A 21,544-nucleotide genomic window follows, 5' to 3' on the forward strand; every position below is an offset into this window, starting at 1 on the left:
GACCAGGAGAGGACGCATGATAATCTGGTTAGGGAGCACCGGTTGTGGTTTTTTTCAGAAAGCTGGGTGCAAGGATGTCATCATTGCCTGTTTTATGCCAGTGTGAAGGAGCTCACATAAACTCATCTGAAGAAGGAAAGCCAGCAACAAACTCTTAAAAAGTTTCTGTACAAAAGTAGTATTAGTTATTTGTGTTGAATACTACTAAAGAAAGCATTCCTAGCCAAAGAGCACAGAGTTACTCTTTCATGTGGAAAAAGATACTGATGGTGTTTTTAAAGAAGTGTTACTGATGTGACCACTGGAAGCTTTAGCTAGCTCTTTTAGAACACCAGCCACCACGCCAAGGTGTGTGGAACAGCTCCAGGATAAATTCACCAGGAGCTGAACCTCAGAGCTGCAGCTCTAGAGTGGGATTAGCTTTACCAGCATCAGGGAGAACAGTGAAAGAGTCGAGAGATGCTCTCCGCCTGATATTCCAGAAGTTCTTTTAATCCAGAGATTCAGAAGCAAAAGAGAGCAGCTCTGCAGCGGCTTCCACACAGGCCAAAACCAGTGGGTGTGTACAAAGAGCCAGGCAATGGGATAACCTTGTGGGAGGAGTGAGCGGAGTGGTTTACAGAGCCAGTTCCAATGAGAGTGAAGGGAAGGAGGAAGGGGACTGGTTTACATCAGGGGTGGATACACTTTATGGAGAAAGCAACTTGGAAAAACATAGGGAAGGCTTTGGAAACAACCATTATCAGAAGCAACCATTAGCCGGATTATGGAACTGGAAGCTGGGGTAACACCAACACTAACCACAACATCTCCCCCTATCTTTTTCAAAAAGAAGAGGGATCAGGGTTACACTCTGATTTTGGGCATAACTTATACCACCATTGAGGTGGGAGGCTGTCATTAGGAGAATCCTTAGTATCAGGGTTACTGGCATTGGGTTTTCCAGAGTCAGGAACATCAGGGGTCTTGGTAACATTAATTTCAGGAGGGGAAAAGGTGAGGTGTGCAGCAGTGGAAAAGCAACATCTTGTTAAAATAGCAAAGGATATTAGAATAAGAAAACAATTACAATAAACCAAACAATGGATTTAACAATGGAAGCGAGCCACCGAATCAACCCCCACCCTGAGAAGATGTTCCCCAGCCAGTCCTCTGCTTCTTTTTTCATGTCAGCTCTTAGTTCTTGCACTTTTCACAGGGATGTGCAGATGTCCAGTGCCTTTCATGGGAGGTTGAGGCAGCAGAGACCTTCAAACTCTTGACATTCATGTCCATGCAGCAGCAGCAGCAGGAAGTCAATAGCTGCCCGATTTTGTAGGGTAGCTTTCCTAGTGATTTCTTTGTCTGCTAGGAGGTTGCTGATTGTGGTTGTTAAATTGGCTTGTTTCACTACCTAACACTCAAGGTGGCCCGATTCACCTAGTGCTTTAGCAACCACAACCCATGGTGAAAATAGAGAGACTGCAGCTCTTTTTGGTCTAGACCAATGAATAATTTCCAATTCACAGTGTTTGTCTAAATTAACAATGCTTCACTTTTGAATTCTCAAACTGTTTTTCTGTTGCCAATCCATAATTTGGGTTTGGTTGGGTGTGAACAGTGACAACCGCCCAGTAGCACACAGACCTCCAAGCAGGCAAGAGGGGATACCTGCCCAAGCTCTATCCCCACAAATGAGAAAAGTACCTTTTTCTAGTCTCTTTAGTCAGTGGTCCTCTGTCGACACCATCTTAACATGCTCAATTTTATCACACCACCTGTTAGCCTGGGAATCTTTCCTATACTGGAGGACATTGGTGTACTGTTCTATGTGGTACCTTGGTTCACAGGCAGACTGAATGCAGTAGGCTGAACAAGAAGACTCTAACATTTCAAGTTCTTGTGGTTCACTCTTCATGTTGAGCAGCTTGCCTACCCACTCTCACCACAGCATGGTGGGACTGTGAATGGGCAGTTTATGTTCATAGGTTCTGCTTGGTGTCCGGTGAACTATGTGGGTGCTTTGTTTGTTATTTACATTTTTCAAATGTTCTTTCAGGCTCTCAGGGTTTAAACGGGACCCCCACTAGGCAGGTTCACACAGGATTTTCTGCTGCTGCTGTAGACAAGCAGATACGATCTTGCTTATGCGCCTCTGCCTATGAAACCCAGAGGTTTTTCCTAGTTTGTGGGACAATCCATGCATCAGAGGACTGGTTTAGGGTGAACAGGATGAAACAAATTCCAATGAGGACTGACCTGAGGAACATCGCTTCTTCCTAAAACATTATAAAATTTAACAAAGGTTATTTCGCATTCTATAATCATCAATGAACATCTTTCTTAGCATCAGGAGGCCTGTTAGGGTGTTTGGTGACATAGGGTTTCACCCATTCTTGTGGGATCCACCGCAGGCCTAGTGGAGTAGACATGCAGGCATACCCACATCCCCATGTTACCAGTTTATAGGGTTCTTTGATTTTGGATGTTTGTGGGTCCCAGATGAGGACTGGTGGATGTTCTTTGTATCTGTGATCTCCGTGCAGCACAAAGTGTCTTACCACTGGGGGATTCAGGTTCTCAAGAGAACAGTTTAAGAAGTTAATAGTGAAGAGAGCTTTGCAAAGTTTTTCCTGAGATGCTTGTTTCTTGGTGCCCTCCTGTTGACATTCTAGAACCTGTCTGAGCGACTGGTGTGCTTACTCAGCCACACCTTGTGAGCCATGGGGGAATGAGCGATGTCTGTCTTATGTTCAACTCCCCATACCTGCAGGAATTTGTTGAATCCCTTGGAGGTGTAGGCCAGGCCATGGTCTGTCTTAATTGCTTTAGGGACCCCCAACACTGAGAAAGCCTGCAGCAGGTGTTTTCTTTGCATGCTCAGCCTTCTCTCCTGCATGGTGGGAGGCATAGGTTGCCCCAGAGAAACTGTCAATAGCGACATGCACATATTTCAGCCTGCCAAATTCAGCTATGTGGGTAACATCAGTCTGCAACAATTCACAACTGCCCAGCCCCCTGGGGTTAACCTGCTCTTCTAATGATGCAGTGGTGGCTGACTGGCAGTTGGGACAGCTCGCCACAATGGCCCTGGCCTGATCTCACTTCAGATGGAATTGGTGGGCCAGCCCTGGCACATTCTGATGGAACATCTGATGGCTCATCTTTGCTTGCTGGAAAATGTCAGGAAGCCTCGCTAGATCTACAGGGGCTGCAGCCAGGGAATCTGCTCTTTGGTTTCATTCAGCCACTGGTCCTGGCAGGTTGGTATGCAGTCTCACATGCATGACGTAAAATGGTTGCTCTCGGTGGGAAACAGCATAAATTAATTTTGAGAGTATCTCAAAGAGAGTCTGGTTCAAGACCTCTTTCAGAATTGCATTCTCTGCCCTAGCTACTATTCCTGCTCCATAAGCTGAGTTCAGTAACTAAATTGAATGGCCAAGAAAACCTCTCAAAAACTCTGAGATCAGAAAACCCAGCTATCTGCAGAGACCCCTTCCACATATTCTACATCTGTTTCCCACTGCTGAGTTTGAGGATCCTTCCAGGTCATTACTGACCTATAGGATGCTCCAGACACATCAGTGAAAACTGTCAGAGCCTTGAGTGGCCTCTGGCTCCTTTTCTCTCTAGGGATCAAATTAAACTTATTCGTGAAACAATTTGTGGGCAGGAGTTTAGACAGAAATCTGTCCTACATAGCTATCCAATGCAATTTGAAGGCTCTCATTTTCTCTTAATAGTCATTTGAACACATCTACCATCAAACTCTCTGGGGACACTGTATCCTCAGAGAGGCCAATCAGCAGATGAATGCATGCAAAATCACATCCAGCCAATTCCAGGATCCTTACTCGTGCTTTCCTGACCAGTTGAGCCATCAGCTCTTGTGGCCTTGTTATACTTTTGGACTGATGGTGACTGAGGAAAACCCACTCTGTGATCAAGAGAGGGTCCCTCTGGTCCTGGTCCCATTGGAATATTAAACTGTGTAGGTGTGGCAATTTTCCCAAAATGATAAATTTGAATGGCAGGTCTGTTTTACGGTGGGACTGTCTCTCTGTCACAGCTTTCTCTAAGGCAAGCTTTACCTCTGGAGTCAGGGTCTTGGGAGAGCTTAGCTCATCTCCCCCTTTCAGTAAATTGAAGAGGGGGGCTAGGTCTTCTGTTGTGATACTCAGCCAAGGCCTGATCCAATTTAAAGACCCACACAAGGAGTGGAGGTCCACTAAAGTTTTGGGATTGCTGTCAATAGCCATTTTTTTTGAGGAACAATGGTTCTCACAGCAATCTGAAGCCCCAGATACTTCCAAGGGGGGCACCCTTTGAACTTTTTCCTCCTGTAATTTAAAACCTGCAGTTATCAAAACATTGACCACTTTGTCAAGTGAGTGTTGTAGCATATTGTCACTGGGGGCACCCACATCATCCATCAAGTTCAGGACGATGGCTTCCCCCACCTTGGCATGCACAGGAGACAGCAATGAGGCAGTGTGTCATTGGTAGGTGGTAGAAGCTTTCATTCCTTGTGGCAATGCTTTCCAATGGAATTGCCTCATGGGAGCTTCCCAGTTTTTGGTTGGGACTGAGAATGCAAAACGTGGGGCGTCAGTTGGGTCAAGAGGAATTCTGAAAAAACAGTCTTTAATATCAATAACTGCTAGATTGCAATTTTTTGGGAGGCATCGCTGGGAAGTGCATCCCTGGTTGAAGGGGTCCCATGTTGACAATGACTTAATTTCTTTTCCTCAGATAATGGAGGAGCCACCACTTGTTCTTCCTTGGCTTTTTAGTAACGAAAACTGGGGAGTTCCAAGAGCTGAATGTTGGCTCAGTGTTACCTTGAGCCAACTGCTCCTCTGCGAATTTGTTGAGCGCCTGCAATTTTTCATTGCTGAGCGGCCACTGAGCTACCCATACTGTCTCATCAGTGGTCCAATTCAGCTTCTGAGTAGGATGCTCCACAGTGACCACTCTTAAAAATCCCAAGGGGTTTTCAGGATTTCAGTGCGTACCCCCCATTGTGACATGAGGTCCCTTCCCCACCAGGGAACCTTGTAATCTGCAACAAATGGGTGTATGTTAGCCAATAGCCCGTCTGGCCCCTCAAATTTTATGGCATTTTTTTATATTCTTGCCAATTGAGCGCCCCTTATGCTCTGTGTTTTGCCTGCTATGTTTTGCAGTTCCCAATGTAATAGCCGTGCCCTTTTGGGGATTATCATCACATCTGCTCCTGCGTCTAACAAACTTTTCATCCCTATCCCATCTGGGCCTTGCCAAATGTGGCAGGGAATCAGGCTTGTCCTCACCCACCACTTGTGCCCAGTAGACTTCTGGTGCCTGATTGTCTACTGGGACCTTTGCTGGAATAGAAATAGCCTGGGCGATGACCTGGCCCCTGGCTAGGTAAAACGGTGGGTAGATACAACATGCCAGGAGAACAAGACCACTTGCACTGCTAAACACATCACAGGAACAATCTCGATCTCGGGTGGTGTGTGGTTGGTATCACCCATGACAATATACTTACCACCAGGTGCTGGAGGCATCGATGTTTTCCCCAGTGGTTTGAGATCTATCTGCATCCAGCTTCGAGACCTGAAAATCTTTTTGTAGCATGTTAAAAGTAGCAGTGGTGGCTGAGGCAGGCACACTTTAGTACAATAGCCACTATCAGCTGAGTGTATATCATGTCCGGTGCGGCCGTCATGTCCAGTTATATTATGTAGTTCAGTTTTTATTTGTCCCACTCCCCCCTGCCCCTGGGACCCTGCTGTATTTATTTTTACACGCAAAGCAGGATCATGCTGTCCCACTAGTTTTTTGTAGTGGGTGCCCCTCCCCCATGGTCCTCTTTTGGTTCTGTCTGAGTGGGGTGGGGTGCTGGACAGGATTTGGCCATGTGCCTGATTTACGTGCAGCAGTAACAGGTTAGTGGTCCCCATCAAAAGGCTGGTGGGTCAACAGAGGCAGTGGTGGTCACTGCAACAGTCCTGCCCAATGGCTGCACTTTATTCCAGTCGGCTGCTATGATGTTCTTGGTGGAGGCCTCAAGAATAGATGTTAACGAGGGTGGAGGGTCCAGCAGCATCCCTTTGATGATTTGCTGGCAGGCCTTGTTGGCGTTGGCCTTTGCCATTTCCAGAAGAATCACCGGTTGTGAGTCTGGCTCCTCCACCTGTCTTTTGACTTGCACTTTCAGACTATTAATAAAATCTATCAAAGGTCCATTGGGCTGCTGCCTGACGGCAGCAAAGCTGACATGGGACCCACAGGAGGGAATTTGATGGAATGCCCTCTCAGCAGCTCCCTGGATTAAATCTAAAGTTGGCACAGCCATCACATTGGGTTGTAGCCTAGGCTCAGTCCATTCCCCCTCGCCACACAGGTGGTTCATAGTAATAACATTTCCAGTAGCATCACGGGAACAGTTTGGAATCTGCAAAAGCTCCAAAAGAATTCCCTGCAACAATCTCTTCCATGCCCCCTTCCACAGCAAGTACTCTGCTGGAGAAACAAGGTGTGAAATCAAATCATTGAGATCGTGTGGCACTAAGGTATTAGAGGAGAAGGTAGCTCTAACCAAGCCTTTAAAATGCTCACTGTCCCTTCCAAATTCCTTTAGTGCCTTGCAGATTTCTTTTTGCAAGAAGAAAAGAGAGGCTCCCATTGGAGCAAACCTCCTTGGCCATCACTAAAGGTAACTGGTGCTACAAGAGGAAGAGTCTCTTATTCTGTGCTTAGAGAGATATTGGCCTGTAGGAACTGGAAGGAGGAGCCTGGGATCTGGGGGGAGGGCCATGGGAAGCAAAAGTAGGATGAGGGGGGTTTCTGTGGGAGCTGCTGGGAGAGGAGGAGGGGGCTTAGGGGCAGGGCTAGGGACAGAGCGGCAACATGAATGGGTGGGGACTTCACCAGGAGGGGCCGAGGTAGGGGAGGAGAAAGGGGATGGGTTGGGGAGGGGAGGATATTGGAAAAGGCTGGAAGAAAGGGGTTCTGGGGAAAGCACGTGCATGACTGAGACCCGACTACGTGGCGTGACCGTTTTGGGACCCAGCCACGTGGCTGCTGCCATTTTGAATTGGGAAAGGGAGGGGATTGGGAAAGGTGGGAAGAAAAGGGTTGTGGGAAAGAGGAGCACTTGTCTGAAAGATGACTATACGGTCACCACCACCTTGTGCTCTCCAGGGGCCATTTTGAGGAGCAGAGAAAGGGTTAGGAGTTTGTGGGGAAGGAGAATAAGCTGGGGGAACTTCAAAAGGAACAATTTTCAGAGTTTGAACTGGAACAGAGTGTTTAGGAGAAGGAGCCCTGGCAGTTTGGCCATTTCTGCCAGAGGTGGAGTGCTGAAGGAGACTCAGAGAGCCAGGGGGAGTCAGGTTTGCCTGACCACCCTGCTTGTCTGCTTTCCTTGACTCACCCAGGGTAGGACAAAGAGGTTAGGGAGGAGGGGAGGGGATAACTGAGGGACATAGCAGTGGTTGTTTCTCCCTTTGCTAAAGCAAGTCAAATTAAAACAAAATGTGGAATCTATTTGGATGCAGAGGTGTTCCCCAGGTTTATCAAATCAGTTAATTTTCTTCCAGCCTTGTCCCAAAAGGGGATGAAGGTCACATTTATGGGGGACACCTGGGGGAAGTGAAGGAACAGCCACAGACTAATTTTTTTAATAATCCTTTAGAAAACTGGTTTTCCCCAGCCCTCAAGATTCCCACAACCTGCATAAAAATCCTTCTCTGCTGTGCTGACAACCTAGCACCCATGATAAGATATTTATTCGGCAAACTCTACCCTTGACTACAGCAGAAATATTAACTCAAATAAAATAAAATATAATAAAAAAATTTAAAAAAAAGGTCCAGAAGCAGCCTGGGGACAGGACACCACCTTCCTCCCACGCTGCTAAGGGGTTCAGGACACAAAACAAAAATGTCTCTCCCGGTCTCACCCAATGCCCCTCCCCGGCGAATACTCACCACTGCTGCCTGGACAAGGGGAGCTGTAGCCAAGGTCCCTCTCCTGCACATGGCCCCTGGTGCCTGGGGGTTCTCATTTCCATCACTGGGGATGCTACCAGACATAAATCGGCCTGCTTCTCACCAGGGCAGCTAATGACCAAGTCTTTCATCACAGTCACCCTCAAGTGACTGCACAGGTTCTTCCATGAGGTCTCAGACCTATCGGGAGGCCCCACGTTGAGCGCCAGCTGACGCCACCACTGGAAGCTTTAGCTAGCTCTTTTAGAACACCAGCCACCACGCCAAGGTGTGTGGAACAGCTCCAGGATAAATTCACCAGGAGCTGAACCTCAGAGCTGCAGCTCTAGAGTGGGATTAGCTTTACCAGCATCAGGGAGAACAGTGAAAGAGTCGAGAGATGCTCTCCGCCTGATATTCCAGAAGTTCTTTTAATCCAGAGATTCAGAAGCAAAAGAGAGCAGCTCTGCAGCGGCTTCCACACAGGCCAAAACCAGTGGGTGTGTACAAAGAGCCAGGCAATGGGATAACCTTGTGGGAGGAGTGAGCGGAGTGGTTTACAGAGCCAGTTCCAATGAGAGTGAAGGGAAGGAGGAAGGGGACTGGTTTACATCAGGGGTGGATACACTTTATGGAGAAAGCAACTTGGAAAAACATAGGGAAGGCTTTGGAAACAACCATTATCAGAAGCAACCATTACCCGGATTATGGAACTGGAAGCTGGGGTAACACCAACACTAACCACAACATGGTGCCAGGTAAAATTAATAATTTTTTGAATGAGTTTAACGTCACCTTTTTGTGCTTTATGATATTTGATACTTTTTTTTGAGGAAGAAGTTTCATCTCTTTTTTTAGTCTAGAACTTTCATGCCAATAGAATATTTATGTCACACGGACAATATAGATTTGCTGTAAGTCATTGGCTACCATGCTTGAAACGTTCTTGGGTGTCTGTACTCATGTTGAAGTGTTTTAGAGTGAAAGGACTGTTTTTTCAGGCTGGCAGTCCTGGAAGCTTAGATAGGAAGACTGCTGGGAAGTTTTCCAGTGCTGTATCTCTGCTGAGATCTGGGCAGTGCTGAAAATGAGTAGCTTGGCCATGACACCAGTATACTCTAAACCTTTCTGTTGGCACATCCCAGTTGGAGAGAGCTGAGCTAGGGAATTCTGGAACACTCTTTTTGTACAGTCCAACTTCAGTTTCATCACTCTTCCTCTCCTCTCTCTGGTTCTATCTCAGAATGGAGTGGTACTTTCAGTTGTTTTGCATTATGCTTGTGAAACCGAAAGAAGGAAAAGGAACAGACGGTGCATCGTTCCTGGAATACACTGGCAACGTGCTCTCGAGATGAAACAGCTCAGTGTGCAGAGCTCATAGCTTGGATTCCTGGGACCAGTGTGCCCTTGCCTTGCTTTACTGGGCTCTCTACTTGGTTCTAAAATGAGTGATCACCTCTATTTTTCCTGCTCATAAAAAAGACCTTCAGACAAAGATCAAGAAAAGGAAGTAAAGAAAAATAAAAAGACTGCTTTACTTCTGCATTTTTAGGGAAGCAGTAGATATTCCCATCATTTTAAAACTTTCTTCTTTTTATTCTGTGTTAACCAGATAAGTAATATTTTCATTTCCCCCCAAAGTTGTGAAACAATAGAGGCTCTCTTGGCATCAGATACTGCAGATTGTTGTGCAGATCTGCATAACCTAGCATTAAAGGCTAGGTCTAGATTCTGCATGCACTGTCTGTGTCAGCCAAGGCTGACCATAGGTTTGGGTTTGCCACGTGTATTACATCCACAGTGCCTGCAGAAGGGGGTGAGGGTTGAAGTTTACATTGCAGCCAGTCATCTGTGGCTTGGCTTTTGGTTTAGCAAGTGAGGTAGCTTGAACTGGAGTGTTTGGGTGTGTGGATGATTGAGGGGCTAGCTTGAAAACACAGCTGTAAGAAACCCAACCAGAATCTGCCAAGGCATTTCTGGAGGCCAGGCCTGCCTTTCTGCACTGTATTCAAGGCCTGAGATCCTCTGTGCCAGCCAATATTTTGCCAGCCTCCGATTCAGTAAGAAAATGGCCTTTTGCTGTTCTCTGAAAAGTTGCTGGTAAGCAAAATAGCTTAAACTATATGTTTTAGAGTTTTGGGATTTGGTTTAGTTTTGTAGTTCTGTGATTTTGGTTTTCATTTGGTTTGTGGGGTTTTCTGTGTTTGTTGGTGGCTTTTTTCCTGCTGAAACATTTAATCTTCCATGTCCCAGATGTGAAAGAGCTGAGAAAGTGTAGTGGTGATTGGCTTGCATTCCTTAAAAATGTTTATAATCTCCTTCCAGCAAACAGGTTAATTCAGCCTGTTTCTTCCTCTTTGCCTCGTCAGTCCTTACGATAACGTTTTTAAGATGGATCCTGATTCTTGATAGATTCAGATCAATTTTATTCATTTGTGCTTAACATCTACAAAATATTCTCAAAATCACTGGGGAACGTCATGATGAAAATATTTGATGTTGAGAAAACAGGGGAATTTTGTTGAAATAGATTGTTTTCACTCTATTTTGTACTTCATATCACTGTTTACAACACCTACCAAAAATTGTAACTATCTCTAACCCTATTTAGCCAGAAAAATTCTTTCCTTAAACCTTCTGTTTGCTGAAGACCCTCAGGAATACAACAAGAGCTTTTACGTATTGTTTGGAAGCACTATGAAGCTGTATACCAGTTAAAAATAAAAAAAAAAAAAAGTCCAAATAATCCACATTATTTATTCTCAGGGCTCCAGGGAAATTAAACAAGGGCAGGGTAAAAGGCATAACCTTACTCCTTTACATACACAGCTCAAATTTACCAGTATTAGCAACTGAAGCTCAAGACAAGAAAATTGAGCATTGGTCTATAAATTCATTCTAATGACATCACTGCCAGGATTATCCTTTTGGGGATGGCTTGTGTAGGGGGTTGGGAGGAGAAGGCAAGGGATTGAGCAAGGGAGATTTGATTATGTTTGAGCTATTTCGATTTGAAGATGCTCTTAACTGACAAAATAGAAAGAGTCTTATCTGAGAAGGGATTTTGCTCAGCTGCTTTAAAAATCCTCCATACATACTGAAAGTCAGCACATTTCCTGGAGGATCAATTGGATTGACAAACTCTAGACATCCTCTATACCATCTTAGGAAAAAAAAAAAAAGTATTTCCGTATAAAAACTTTCTCCAGGCAAAAGCATGACATGCAAAGAAAGGGTTGTCCTGGGGCAATTAAAAAAGAACTTCTCATAAGTAAATTTAGTGCTTGCAAAAGTTGCTGCAGTGACAACATTTGCTACCAAAGGGTTCTCTTTAATCCAGCAAGCTGCAGCAGGATAAATGTCTCCCCTGCCACTGCTCTCACAGCACCATGAACAAGAATCTAAAGGTGGGGCAAGAACTCTTCAGGCTCATTCTTCAAGAACACTCACTTCTAACTCACAAGCTGTCTCATTGATTTAAGGAAAACTCTCATCCAAATATTTCAAGTGCTTAAGTGATTTCCTACATTTTAAGCAGTGAAGTGTTGGTCTCTCTGAAGGGGCCAAGGCAACTGCCAACTGTTGTTCAACAAAAACCCTGAATGCAACTGGTACACAGTCAGTGGGAAAATGATATCTGCTTCAGATTTCTTGCATTTCCTGCACTAAAACAGAGTTAATCTAAGATATTACCGAAGAGTAAGCAGCTTCAACAAAGCTGTTCCTCTTATTGTTAAAAAGACAAGCTGTAGGAATAATGTAATTTAATTTTAAAAAAAGCCTTCAGTTTTAAAAATCTGAAATTACAGATGATTATCCTTACAGGTAGGTTTATGGTTGTTTGGAGAATACAGAAAATTTGACAACTACCTATTTTAGAATGCTAAAATTTAGCAAAACAAGATTTGTGCTGGCTGAAATGGGATCCCTGGCTGAAGATGAAGGCAAGGGCTGCCAGGTCACAGCCAGGAGATCCCCTGGCAGTTCTCAGTTGGGTCATCAGCTGGGTGGCTGAGCACTGCCAATTCCCAGGCTGGATCTCAGCACCACAGTGTGGAAATCAGTAATGCTCATGTGCCTCAACTAACCCTGAGCTGCTGCAGCTGGGCCATAAAGAAAGGGAGTGCAACTTAGTTTATAAGTTTAGGCATCTAACTAATTAAGGTGCCTGGAGTTCCTATAACCTGCAGATGGAAAGTGTGAATGGTACCTCTGTACCACTTGATAATAGTTGAAGATTCACTTTCCATTATCTGTTCCTGAGAAAGCAGAAGTCACCACTACTGTGCATACGTCCTACAACAATTCCAGCATTCCCCCCTCTTTTACAACTGGCTACTGTCAGATTTGGTGCCAGTTAATGAAACAGATGTTGGAGGCTTCAACTGTTTTCAAAGACTTCACATGTGAGGGATTCTGAGATTCTGTGGGGCCACCACATAGTCCTCATGCCAAAGCCACTCCATAAACTGCACCATGGCCATGGGATGCAGCACAGCACACCCTGACCTGCTGAGAACTGTGTGATTTGGCATGTGCCTTAAGGCAGACAGCACAGTTTATCATGCTCACTTTGGAGATAATACAGCCTGCCTACCACACTCTGGGTAAACACTTCCACCAGTTAATACATGAAATAAACTGATCAAGAAAAAAAAAAAGTAGGATGAGCTACACTAAAAAGAAATTAATTACTCATTCTCACTATACTTATATCAAGGTATACATTCAAAAGTGATGGGGTGTTTCCAAGAGGCTCTTGTGTTCTACAGTCTTAAATATGAGGCTTTACTACCTTAGAAATTATTTTTAAGAAGTATTACTATGGGTTTATCTCACCACAGTGCAGTAAACCGGACAGACTTAGTTTAACATTCTCGTGTCCAAATATTTATGCTAACCCAAGTATCCCCAGGAAAATGTGCACTGACTGTTCTACCAAAACTTTAAAAGTCAAGGTATTTTTGTTTTCTTGTATCTCCAAATTGCATATGTTAAAGAATGAGAAGCATAGAGAAACTCCTGCCTAAGACACTTCACATAAAAATAACACATTACCTGGTAACATCAGTAGCACTGCACAGATGTAACCAGGCATTGGAACACTTGAAACAAAAAGTAAAAGAAGGACACAGGAGGGACAACTAAAAAAGTCCCCAAAACGTAAGCTGGGAGAACTTTGAAAGCACAAATCCACTAACAACTAATTAAGAACATTGGATCAATTCTCCCAGTAGCTCCAGTGGTATTTCTGAAAATGAATTTGATGTTTCAGTGCTCACTTTCATTCGTGCATTTCCATTTGCAGCTCAGTCCATAGGTGTGAATAGTTCAATGGGTGTTTGCCCTCACAATTTGGTCAGTGCATCCAAGACAGGGATTTGGATGTGCCTGTTGAGCCAGTTATTCAATTTCTGGTCCCCATCTGCATTACAGGGGTAACATTGCCTCACAGGGATTCTGTTGGTGAGGACAAACACAATCAAGTTTGAAAGGTGCTAATACATCTTAGAAAACTCATATAAACATATCCTGATAGGTTTCTAACTAGCAGCATCATGGCACAACATTCATCTGACAGATACACAATGACAACAGTGGCCAGTTGGTTTAAATTAGTAATTGCTATTCATCATTGGTTTATTTGTGGGGTTTTCTCCATTTCCCCCTCAAACTTCTGGCAAATATAATGAAAAAGGACAACACGGCAAAGTGGAAGTCAGAAAAAAAACCTTCAAAACCAGGCAAGTTTTATATTTAACGTTTTATAACCTGAATTGCCATGTTTAGCATGGGTCAGACAAGGAATTTGTTAATATTTGGAAAGAGCCGTCTTTGGACACCCTGAAAATGAGCTGTATTCATTACTTAAAATCATACACAAGTTGTATAAATATTTACTGAGCTGAAAGAACATGACGGCCAATGTTTTCTACAAATCAGTGGAAGGGAGTCTCTAATTAATGAAAGCAAAACTGTAGGTTTTACCAGGCACTTAGGGCCAGTGCTGGAAGCTGAACACAGATGCCATAGTTCAAACACTGCAGTCTATTAAGTCCTAGTGCTCTCTTGCTCTTGGCTGACTGCTCGCAAAGTGTGAAGAGGATTAAGGTGGATGGGATCACTGCCAGCTTAAAGTTGTTAAATGACTGTATTAGAAAAAAAGGCTCCATAACTCACTGCTGTTGAATATTTTTTCCTACAAATTCTCAGCTTCTGGAAAGATAAAAAAGGCGGGGGAAGGGGTTTGGATGGGGGTTTTCTTGGAGAAATTAAAGTGCATTTAGTGCACTGGCAACAGCAGGCTCATGACCACCTGACTCACTGAATACAAATAATAACTGAGGGGAAAACACAATAATTAATGACCAAGTCTTTGTGCATTCCATCAAGTACAAACAGCTGTCATAAACATCTTAATTGAAAGAGCTGCTGGATGGGGAATTAGAGCACTGTAAAATGCTTCTTCCTTCTGCTGCTCCACAGAACTGGAACATATAAAGGCTTTAAATTTTTAAACACAGCTTTCATATTCTTTGGTCCACAGAAAAATCTCTGAAAAAAACCAGCTTGTTAAGAGATTCATCCAGCACAGCCTCCTACCTTCCTTTCTGTCTGGAATGCTTCCATGCACTGAACAGATATCACCCTGCTTATCAAAGTTTTTAATAATATATTCTAATTGTTTAAACACTACATAACTTAGCCTCACTTGAGGGGAGACTATTCCTCATTATATGCAGAGTGTAAGCGAATCTTCTGGCTTAATTGTCACACCTGAAAAATTTGGCAGACCTCAAGGTTTGCCCTAGTTTTTCTTGTGGGTAAAAGAGTCACCGTAACAAAGGGCCGAAATTTTTGGAAGACAGATCATTTCTTACACCCAGAGTGTAGCCAGAGAAAATGTGGAAAAGGAGACCAACTCTACAGTTTTAGTAACCAATTATTATCTAATTAATAGAAGAATTTTTTGCATGCCAAAACCTTCTCAAAAGGGCAGCCCACTGGTGTGTGCTCATTACACACAACATTTTCAAGATGAACAGATCCTACCACTACTGCCTCCTCTATTAAGAAGAGTCACTTTATTTGCCACACCATATTTGAACATCTGGGGTTTTTTTATTGCCTCCTCTTGCCAGTAAAGAATGACTAATAACTGTAATTTGTCATTTCCCAGCTTTTGTGGTTTCTGTGTCAAGCAGTGTTCCTTATCTTTTGTAAGTTTCAATTTGGAGAAAATTGTCTTGTATACCATTTTCCCCCTGTTTTATGTCAAATTAAAACTTTCTGACTGCTGATTATAGCGCTGGTGACCAGCACACCACCCAACACAGTGATTGAGCTTTTATGTTTTGATAAGATTGCAAACAGGCAGGTATCAGAAGCATTATCTGCCTGTGTTGGTCAAGCAAAGCATGCTGGAATCAAACTGTCTTTCAAATTTGAGACTGAACCACACAGACAGGTACCAAAACCAGGAAACACCACTTTCCCCCCAACCCTGAGAAAGGCTTTTCTCTTCAGAAGCACACACTGTAGTGTCCCTGACAAAAGTTGGCATTCCTTTTCTCTCTTGGCAAACCTGAGTTCCTTCCTTTAGATGCACAAGGAGCTGACTCAGGCCTTCGAAGACCTTGATCCTCACCTCCCTCCCGAGCTGTAACTTGGCTCCTTTGCTGCACAACCCCTGCAGAACAGGTGGGGACAGCACAGGTCACAAGGAATTTCTGGGCCTATCCTCCCTTCACTTCATGTCTTCTTCACAGGTTACTGAAGACAAGAATCTGTTTTATACAAAATACTGATCACTCTTCTGATCTGCAGCTTAGAAGATGAACACCCATGCACGTGTTCCCTCGCAATGCTCTTCAAGCTTCATTAAGCTGCACTACAAATTGCTTATTTAACAACGAACTAGAAAGCACAAAAAACCATTTGAGTTACACCAGCTTACTAGGAAAGAAATTTGAAGGAGTCAATTGCTGGCAAACCTGGATGGTGAGTGCAGTCCCTCATGCCTCAGTGCACCGTGCTCCAGCCTTACCCACGGAGCTGCAGCCTGGCAGGTTCAGCCCTGCTGTGTCAATCACAGTCACACCAGTGGCTTGCTTCCCACAGCCTTCTGTGTAAGGAGAGAGATACATGACACCAGCAGCTTCCCTGAGTTCAGTGCACACAGGGGAAAAAAAGGCTAAAATCAGTCTGAAACGTGTGCTGGAAGCAGAATTTTTGCTTGGGGCTTTTATCTAATATTAACCTTCATTTTTCAGGGCCAAATTGATGTGCATATTGAAAGTGGTAAATACTTACTTGAGGTACTCTGCTGTCTTTTGAGTGTAATGTATAAAAGAAACCTTTCAGATCTGAAAGAGCAAACAGGAAGACTGACTTGGCCAGGTCATCTGAAAGTTGGTAGGCAGTGGGGCTGCCTTGCAAATCCCATCGCACAGATCTGTTGGTGAAGCCTGGGTGCATTGCAGTCAGAAATTGCAGTTTTGTACTGGTGGAACCCAGCGTTTTGCTGCTGTACACAGTAAACAAACAGGGACACATTTCCCTACTACCAGAGCTGCCAGCACGCAGGAGTAACAAGTGCTGAGTCCAACGTTCCAGGTGATGGTAGCTGTGCTGTGATCACTGGCTTTGTGAACAGCACATGTGTCTGTGCAGTCTTTTAGGACACTTCTTAATATAATGTGACCTTTTCTTCCCTTCTCTATCCACAGCAGGCATTTTCCTGCTTCTGAGTAGAGCTTCATAGAAAAGCTTCATTTCCTCATGGAAGATCTTTCCTACTTAATGTAAAGGTGCTCCTAGGTCCAGGATCCTGGGAAGCATAAACATTAACCTTGCCATACAATTACAGACATACCAGAGCTGTAATGTAAGTGAAAAGTACATCAGGGTGGTATTTGTGCTCTCTAATCCTATAGTTACAGTAAGCAAAACTTTACTTTACAGTAATAAAAAGGGCCTTTATGCTGTGAAGTAACTGTAATTTTGGGGCCATTGATTTGGCTTATCTTCTTAGGATCTTCCTGAGATGGTAAATACCTCTAAAAAGCATGTGTTGTAAAAATAAAATCCATTCCATTCTACCTTGTTTTAATGGCTTGATTCAGTGTAATTCACATATCTCATAGGCACTTCTACTACAAAAATTCTAAAGCACAGTTTAGGTCAAGGGCATATTAACACCTTATTCTGTTTCTTAGAACATATATTATGAGTTGCATTTGAGCTCCACAGCATAATCATCTCTGTAAAGGAATTAAGCTTTCCCAGCAGCCCCTGAGTACAGGGGCAGGTTTTGACTGTCCTATGCATCATCAGCCATGACAACAGTGCAGTGACTACAAAACTGTCAGCACCCTAAACACACAGAAATAAAAGCAGTGATACTCTTCAATAGGAGTGAGAAAAGAAAACCCCTGAAAAGTGAGCATCCATCCAAACTCAGTGTGGTTATGCTAAATAAATATAGTTAGGTGACACCTAAATGCCACTAATTTTGTTTGGATTTGCACCAAATATGAGGCAACTGGTCCTGTCTTTAGAAAAAAATGCATAACTTTACAGACTTTTCATTTGCAATTTGTTTCCATTTATTAATTCTGTTTTCTTTAAAGAAAGTCACCCAGTGGGGGTTACCTACTTTTTCTCTACATGAACATTTAAAATCAGGAAAGGATAGGCTGTCTTTGACAGACATTGAGGAAAGTCATAGTTTTCCTTTTTATAACTGGTGCTGAAAGTGCAAGGTGACTGAAACTTAGCAATTTTTACTACTTCTGTTGTTCCATAGTATTAAATAACTGTTAAAAAAGAGCAACAAGCGCAGCATTCACAAGTAGCTAAGAGGGAATTAGAAATTTGTCAAACTCCTGTCAAGAAATGTAGTTCACATCAGGAGCAACCGGTTTATTAATTTTGCTGGAGTCGACAGACTTTTCTCCAGAGTGTTCTCCCCTTTCCTGAAATAAGTTTAGTGATTTAAACTCAACTCTCCAGGGATCTTGGCTCTGAAGGAGTCTGAAATGTTGAAGTGCTACTTGAGCTATATTCAAGTCTTGAATTTTGCAAGAGCTTCTAGCACAAATCCTCTCTCCCTGTTTTCCCCTCATTCTTCACAGCTGTTGAAGACGACATAATAGAATCTTGCTTGTTTTCCTCAGGAGAGCAAAGCAATGAGACGTTGATACTTGAGCTCAGTATATTTTAATAATAAAAAAAGGAGAGAGTTACTGTGATAGGAGACGGCCTCAGAAGAATACTGAAAGGCAAATGCACAAGCACTTTGCAGCTAAAATATTCAGTTGGGACTGATAAAATAATGTGTGAGGAATCAATTTTTCTAGATCAAAAATATTATCTTATAAATACTTTGCAGAAAAGCAGAGCGAAGAAAATACTATCCTTATTAAAAATATTGGTGATGGTTCAAATGAACTTAAAATAATCTGGTTATAGTAGGAACCTGATACCCAAAGCTGGCTTCATTTGATGCACAATTGGCCAATTTTATCCAAGATGTGAAATAGATGAAAGTCATTGTGGTATATAAAGGAATTTAGCCAGCCGAATGCATTTTTTTATATTGAAAGGGGTAGCAGGGAGGAATAGCCACCAAATTAGACAGCTGTAATTTTAAATCCTGTAGAAATCCACAAAAGAACACTGAATCCTCTGTTGTCAATGTGGGATTATCTATTTTACTCTACAGGATGATTTGAAGAACAATCAGTAAACATTTCCCATGTATTCATTGTCAGATCTTAGCACACTATTACAGGAGCTACTTCTAAAAAAGAGGCCAAAATTGAATTTCTAAAATATGTGTGGGTTGCAGTATGAGATGCACATTAAAATTCTGGGCCTCAGACACATTAGATTGGCTATTTTGTGGTATCTCAGTTATCTTGATGAAGTCATGAACTGATTGTGAAAGATGCAGTGAGAAAATTCTTGCTTGGGGAGTTTTTAAATTAAGATTGCTGCTACAAGGCAGGCAGCCCAGTTTATGAGTACATGACTTGTAGTTACGTAACTACTTAGCTTCTGTTTCTTTGTCTGTAAACTGCAGATAGGGTTTTGTTTTTGAGGATATATAAGCACTAACTTGATGATGGGAAGTACTGCAGAAAAGCCAAACCAGTAACACCAAGGAAAACATCCATGGTAGAGTTGCCTGCTTTTTAGTGTTTAGTTTTTAGAATCTTAGTATTTTAGGATTTGCCTGAGTGTCATTATTGTTAGGGTTTTTTTGTTCATCTGCTGGTGCTCTTTTTTTTACTGAATTCCTCACATCTTTGCAAATATTACATCTCCACCTATAGTCAGTCACAAGACTGACTTGGTAAAGTGCGATTGCCCAGGTTGGTTATTGGTTAGAGAAAGAATTGAGCAAAACCAAAAAAAAAAAAAAAAAATCTGGTAGCTTGCAAGCATCTGACCTTGTGTGATATTCCTGCTTGTTCTCAAAAGTTAACCTGGACTTTATTGTAGCTTTATTTGGATTGGAGATGTCCCAGAGTGCCTTGGATGTCAGAGCAGAAGGGGTTGATAAATCACTTGATGGTATCCTTCACCCATGCCGTTTCCTCCAGCTTGGCAGAGAAGCCCTCTCACTGTTGTGCTGGGGGGATTGTGCTGGTCAAAATGCCATCTCTCAGGCACTTACACAGCGAGTACATATACTGTGAGTTACAAATACTTTGTAACTTTCCTGCATCCTCTTTCATCCCAATTCTATAGCGTGCCCAGCCTCTCTCCACTGCGTCAGTGTTGTACATTTGAAATGCCCATGGATCTGTTTATCATTAAAATTATCATCATCACAGAGCTGACCAAGCAGTATTTGTGGTAGAACAGTAGGAACTGCTAAAAGTTACTGGCCTGTGGTACAGTGTCCTGGTTTGAAAAAGACAGGTGAGCTAGGGAAGGGCAGGGCCTTCCCTCGACATGGAGAAAGTAAATCCCTCCCTCTGAATTAGCATAATTTTGGAATTAAGGGGCTCTCAGGCAAAGACACGGGGATAGGAATAACAGTTCTTTACTAGTGTGTGTACATATATATATATATAAGAAGGCAAACAAAACAACAGCAGCTATGAGATGAACAAGAAGCCGTTCAGGAGCCAGCCGCAGCTGTTGTGGCTGGGGCCGCCTTTCCCCGGTGCTGCCGTTCCCACCCCCTGGCACTGCCCGCTCCCGGGGCCGGCGGCGCACGGGCCCAGCCCGCGGGGCGCTGGGGCTGATGGAGGCTGCGGCCCACACGGGAACGACGGGCCGGAGGAGAGGCCGCTCACGAATCCTCGGAGCAACGGGACGCCGGGAGCTGGCGGGCCGAAGGCGGAGAGCGTGCTAGCAGGGGTGCGGGCTCCAACGCCACAAGAGGCGGCTCCCGGCGCTGCGGTGGCGGCCGAGCTTTTCCAGCGACCTTCCCCCTCCCAGAGCCTAGAGCGAGCGATGCCGGAGGCTGACTGCCCTCCCACCCTCCTTTACCTGCCTCTGATCTCACGGGATTGCCCCGGTTCCCCTCACCCTGCGAGAGAACCTCCGAAAAAACGAACAGGGAGTCTCCCTCCAACGTACGGAAAGAAACGAGGTATCCAGGTGCTCTTCTCTTTGGTGCTGATACAAATAATATTTGTCCCTTGTCTTCACTCTGCGTGACAGTTAAAACTCCCAAGCTGGAAATACGGTTTGGCGTGAGTTAAGAACATCCTTAACATTTGTTTCCATGAGGGCTTCCATTTGCCAGAAATTGCCTGCCATACACCGTCACCACTGGCTTCAAGGTGCAGAAACAAGTAGCAATTTTGTTTGGCCGCACAAAAGTGTTGTTCTGCTTTGAATACATGAATAAATTGTAGGTGGTTCTCTCTTCACTGATGAGTGTACAAATTTAATGTGTCACAGAAGAGTGTTTGTTAGAAGAATTGTTACCTGTAGTTTTTAATTAGGCATATTTTGCTTATTTTTAAGAACTCATCTTAAGCACTTTTTTTTTTAAATGGTTATTCCTAAGAAACAAGCAGTTAAGACTGATGTTTGAACTGGTAATGAGTTTTTTGAATTTTTGAACTGACAGCAGTCTTGATGATCTCTTTGTTTAAAAAAAGAAAACCTATTTGACTAAGATAAAAAAGAGAGAAAATACTTGTATGTAACTCAGCAGCAGGTCACCTTGCACCGTGTCTACTGACCAATTGCTTTCTATGCCAGCATTGGCAGGATTTTATGATCATACCCTACTTATGGGCAACTCATGAACAGGTTTTCTTCTGCTCTGTTTCTTTGGTTGTCTCCAAAGGGTCAATGAGAGCGTAGAAGATGAATGGATGCATTAAAACCAACAGATTTTATTGGAAGATATAATAGGTTACGATAGTAAGAAAAACAAGAACAATTTTATCTGGAAGCGTGTTCTAAATGGAAACCCTTTTTTTTTTCCTTGTGCCTGATGTAAGAATGTGCATCAGATAATTTTAAACCATAATGCAGTATGTTGAGCTTTGCAGTGTTCTTAAATAATGAATAAATATTGCAACAAATTGTAAGTAAAAAGGACTGCAGCC

At 43.4% G+C, this 21,544-nt stretch overlaps 1 protein-coding gene across 3 annotated transcripts in view; it reads left to right on the forward strand.

Annotated features, from left to right (window-relative positions):
* RORA (RAR related orphan receptor A) overlaps positions 1-21,544 on the forward strand; it is a 357,182-nt gene that overhangs the window by 221,767 nt on the left and 113,871 nt on the right. Inside the window, exon 2 of one of the 3 annotated variants that reach the window (XM_062501321.1) lies at positions 14,195-14,206. The exons of the other annotated variants lie outside the window; for them this stretch is intronic. Coding sequence (XP_062357305.1) covers positions 14,195-14,206 — 12 coding nt within the window. The remainder of the gene's footprint in view (positions 1-14,194; positions 14,207-21,544) is intronic. 3 annotated transcript variants of the gene reach the window in all.

This window comes from Cinclus cinclus, chromosome 13 (genome assembly GCF_963662255.1).
Source record: "Cinclus cinclus chromosome 13, bCinCin1.1, whole genome shotgun sequence".
NCBI classification, from domain to species: domain Eukaryota; kingdom Metazoa; phylum Chordata; class Aves; order Passeriformes; family Cinclidae; genus Cinclus; species Cinclus cinclus.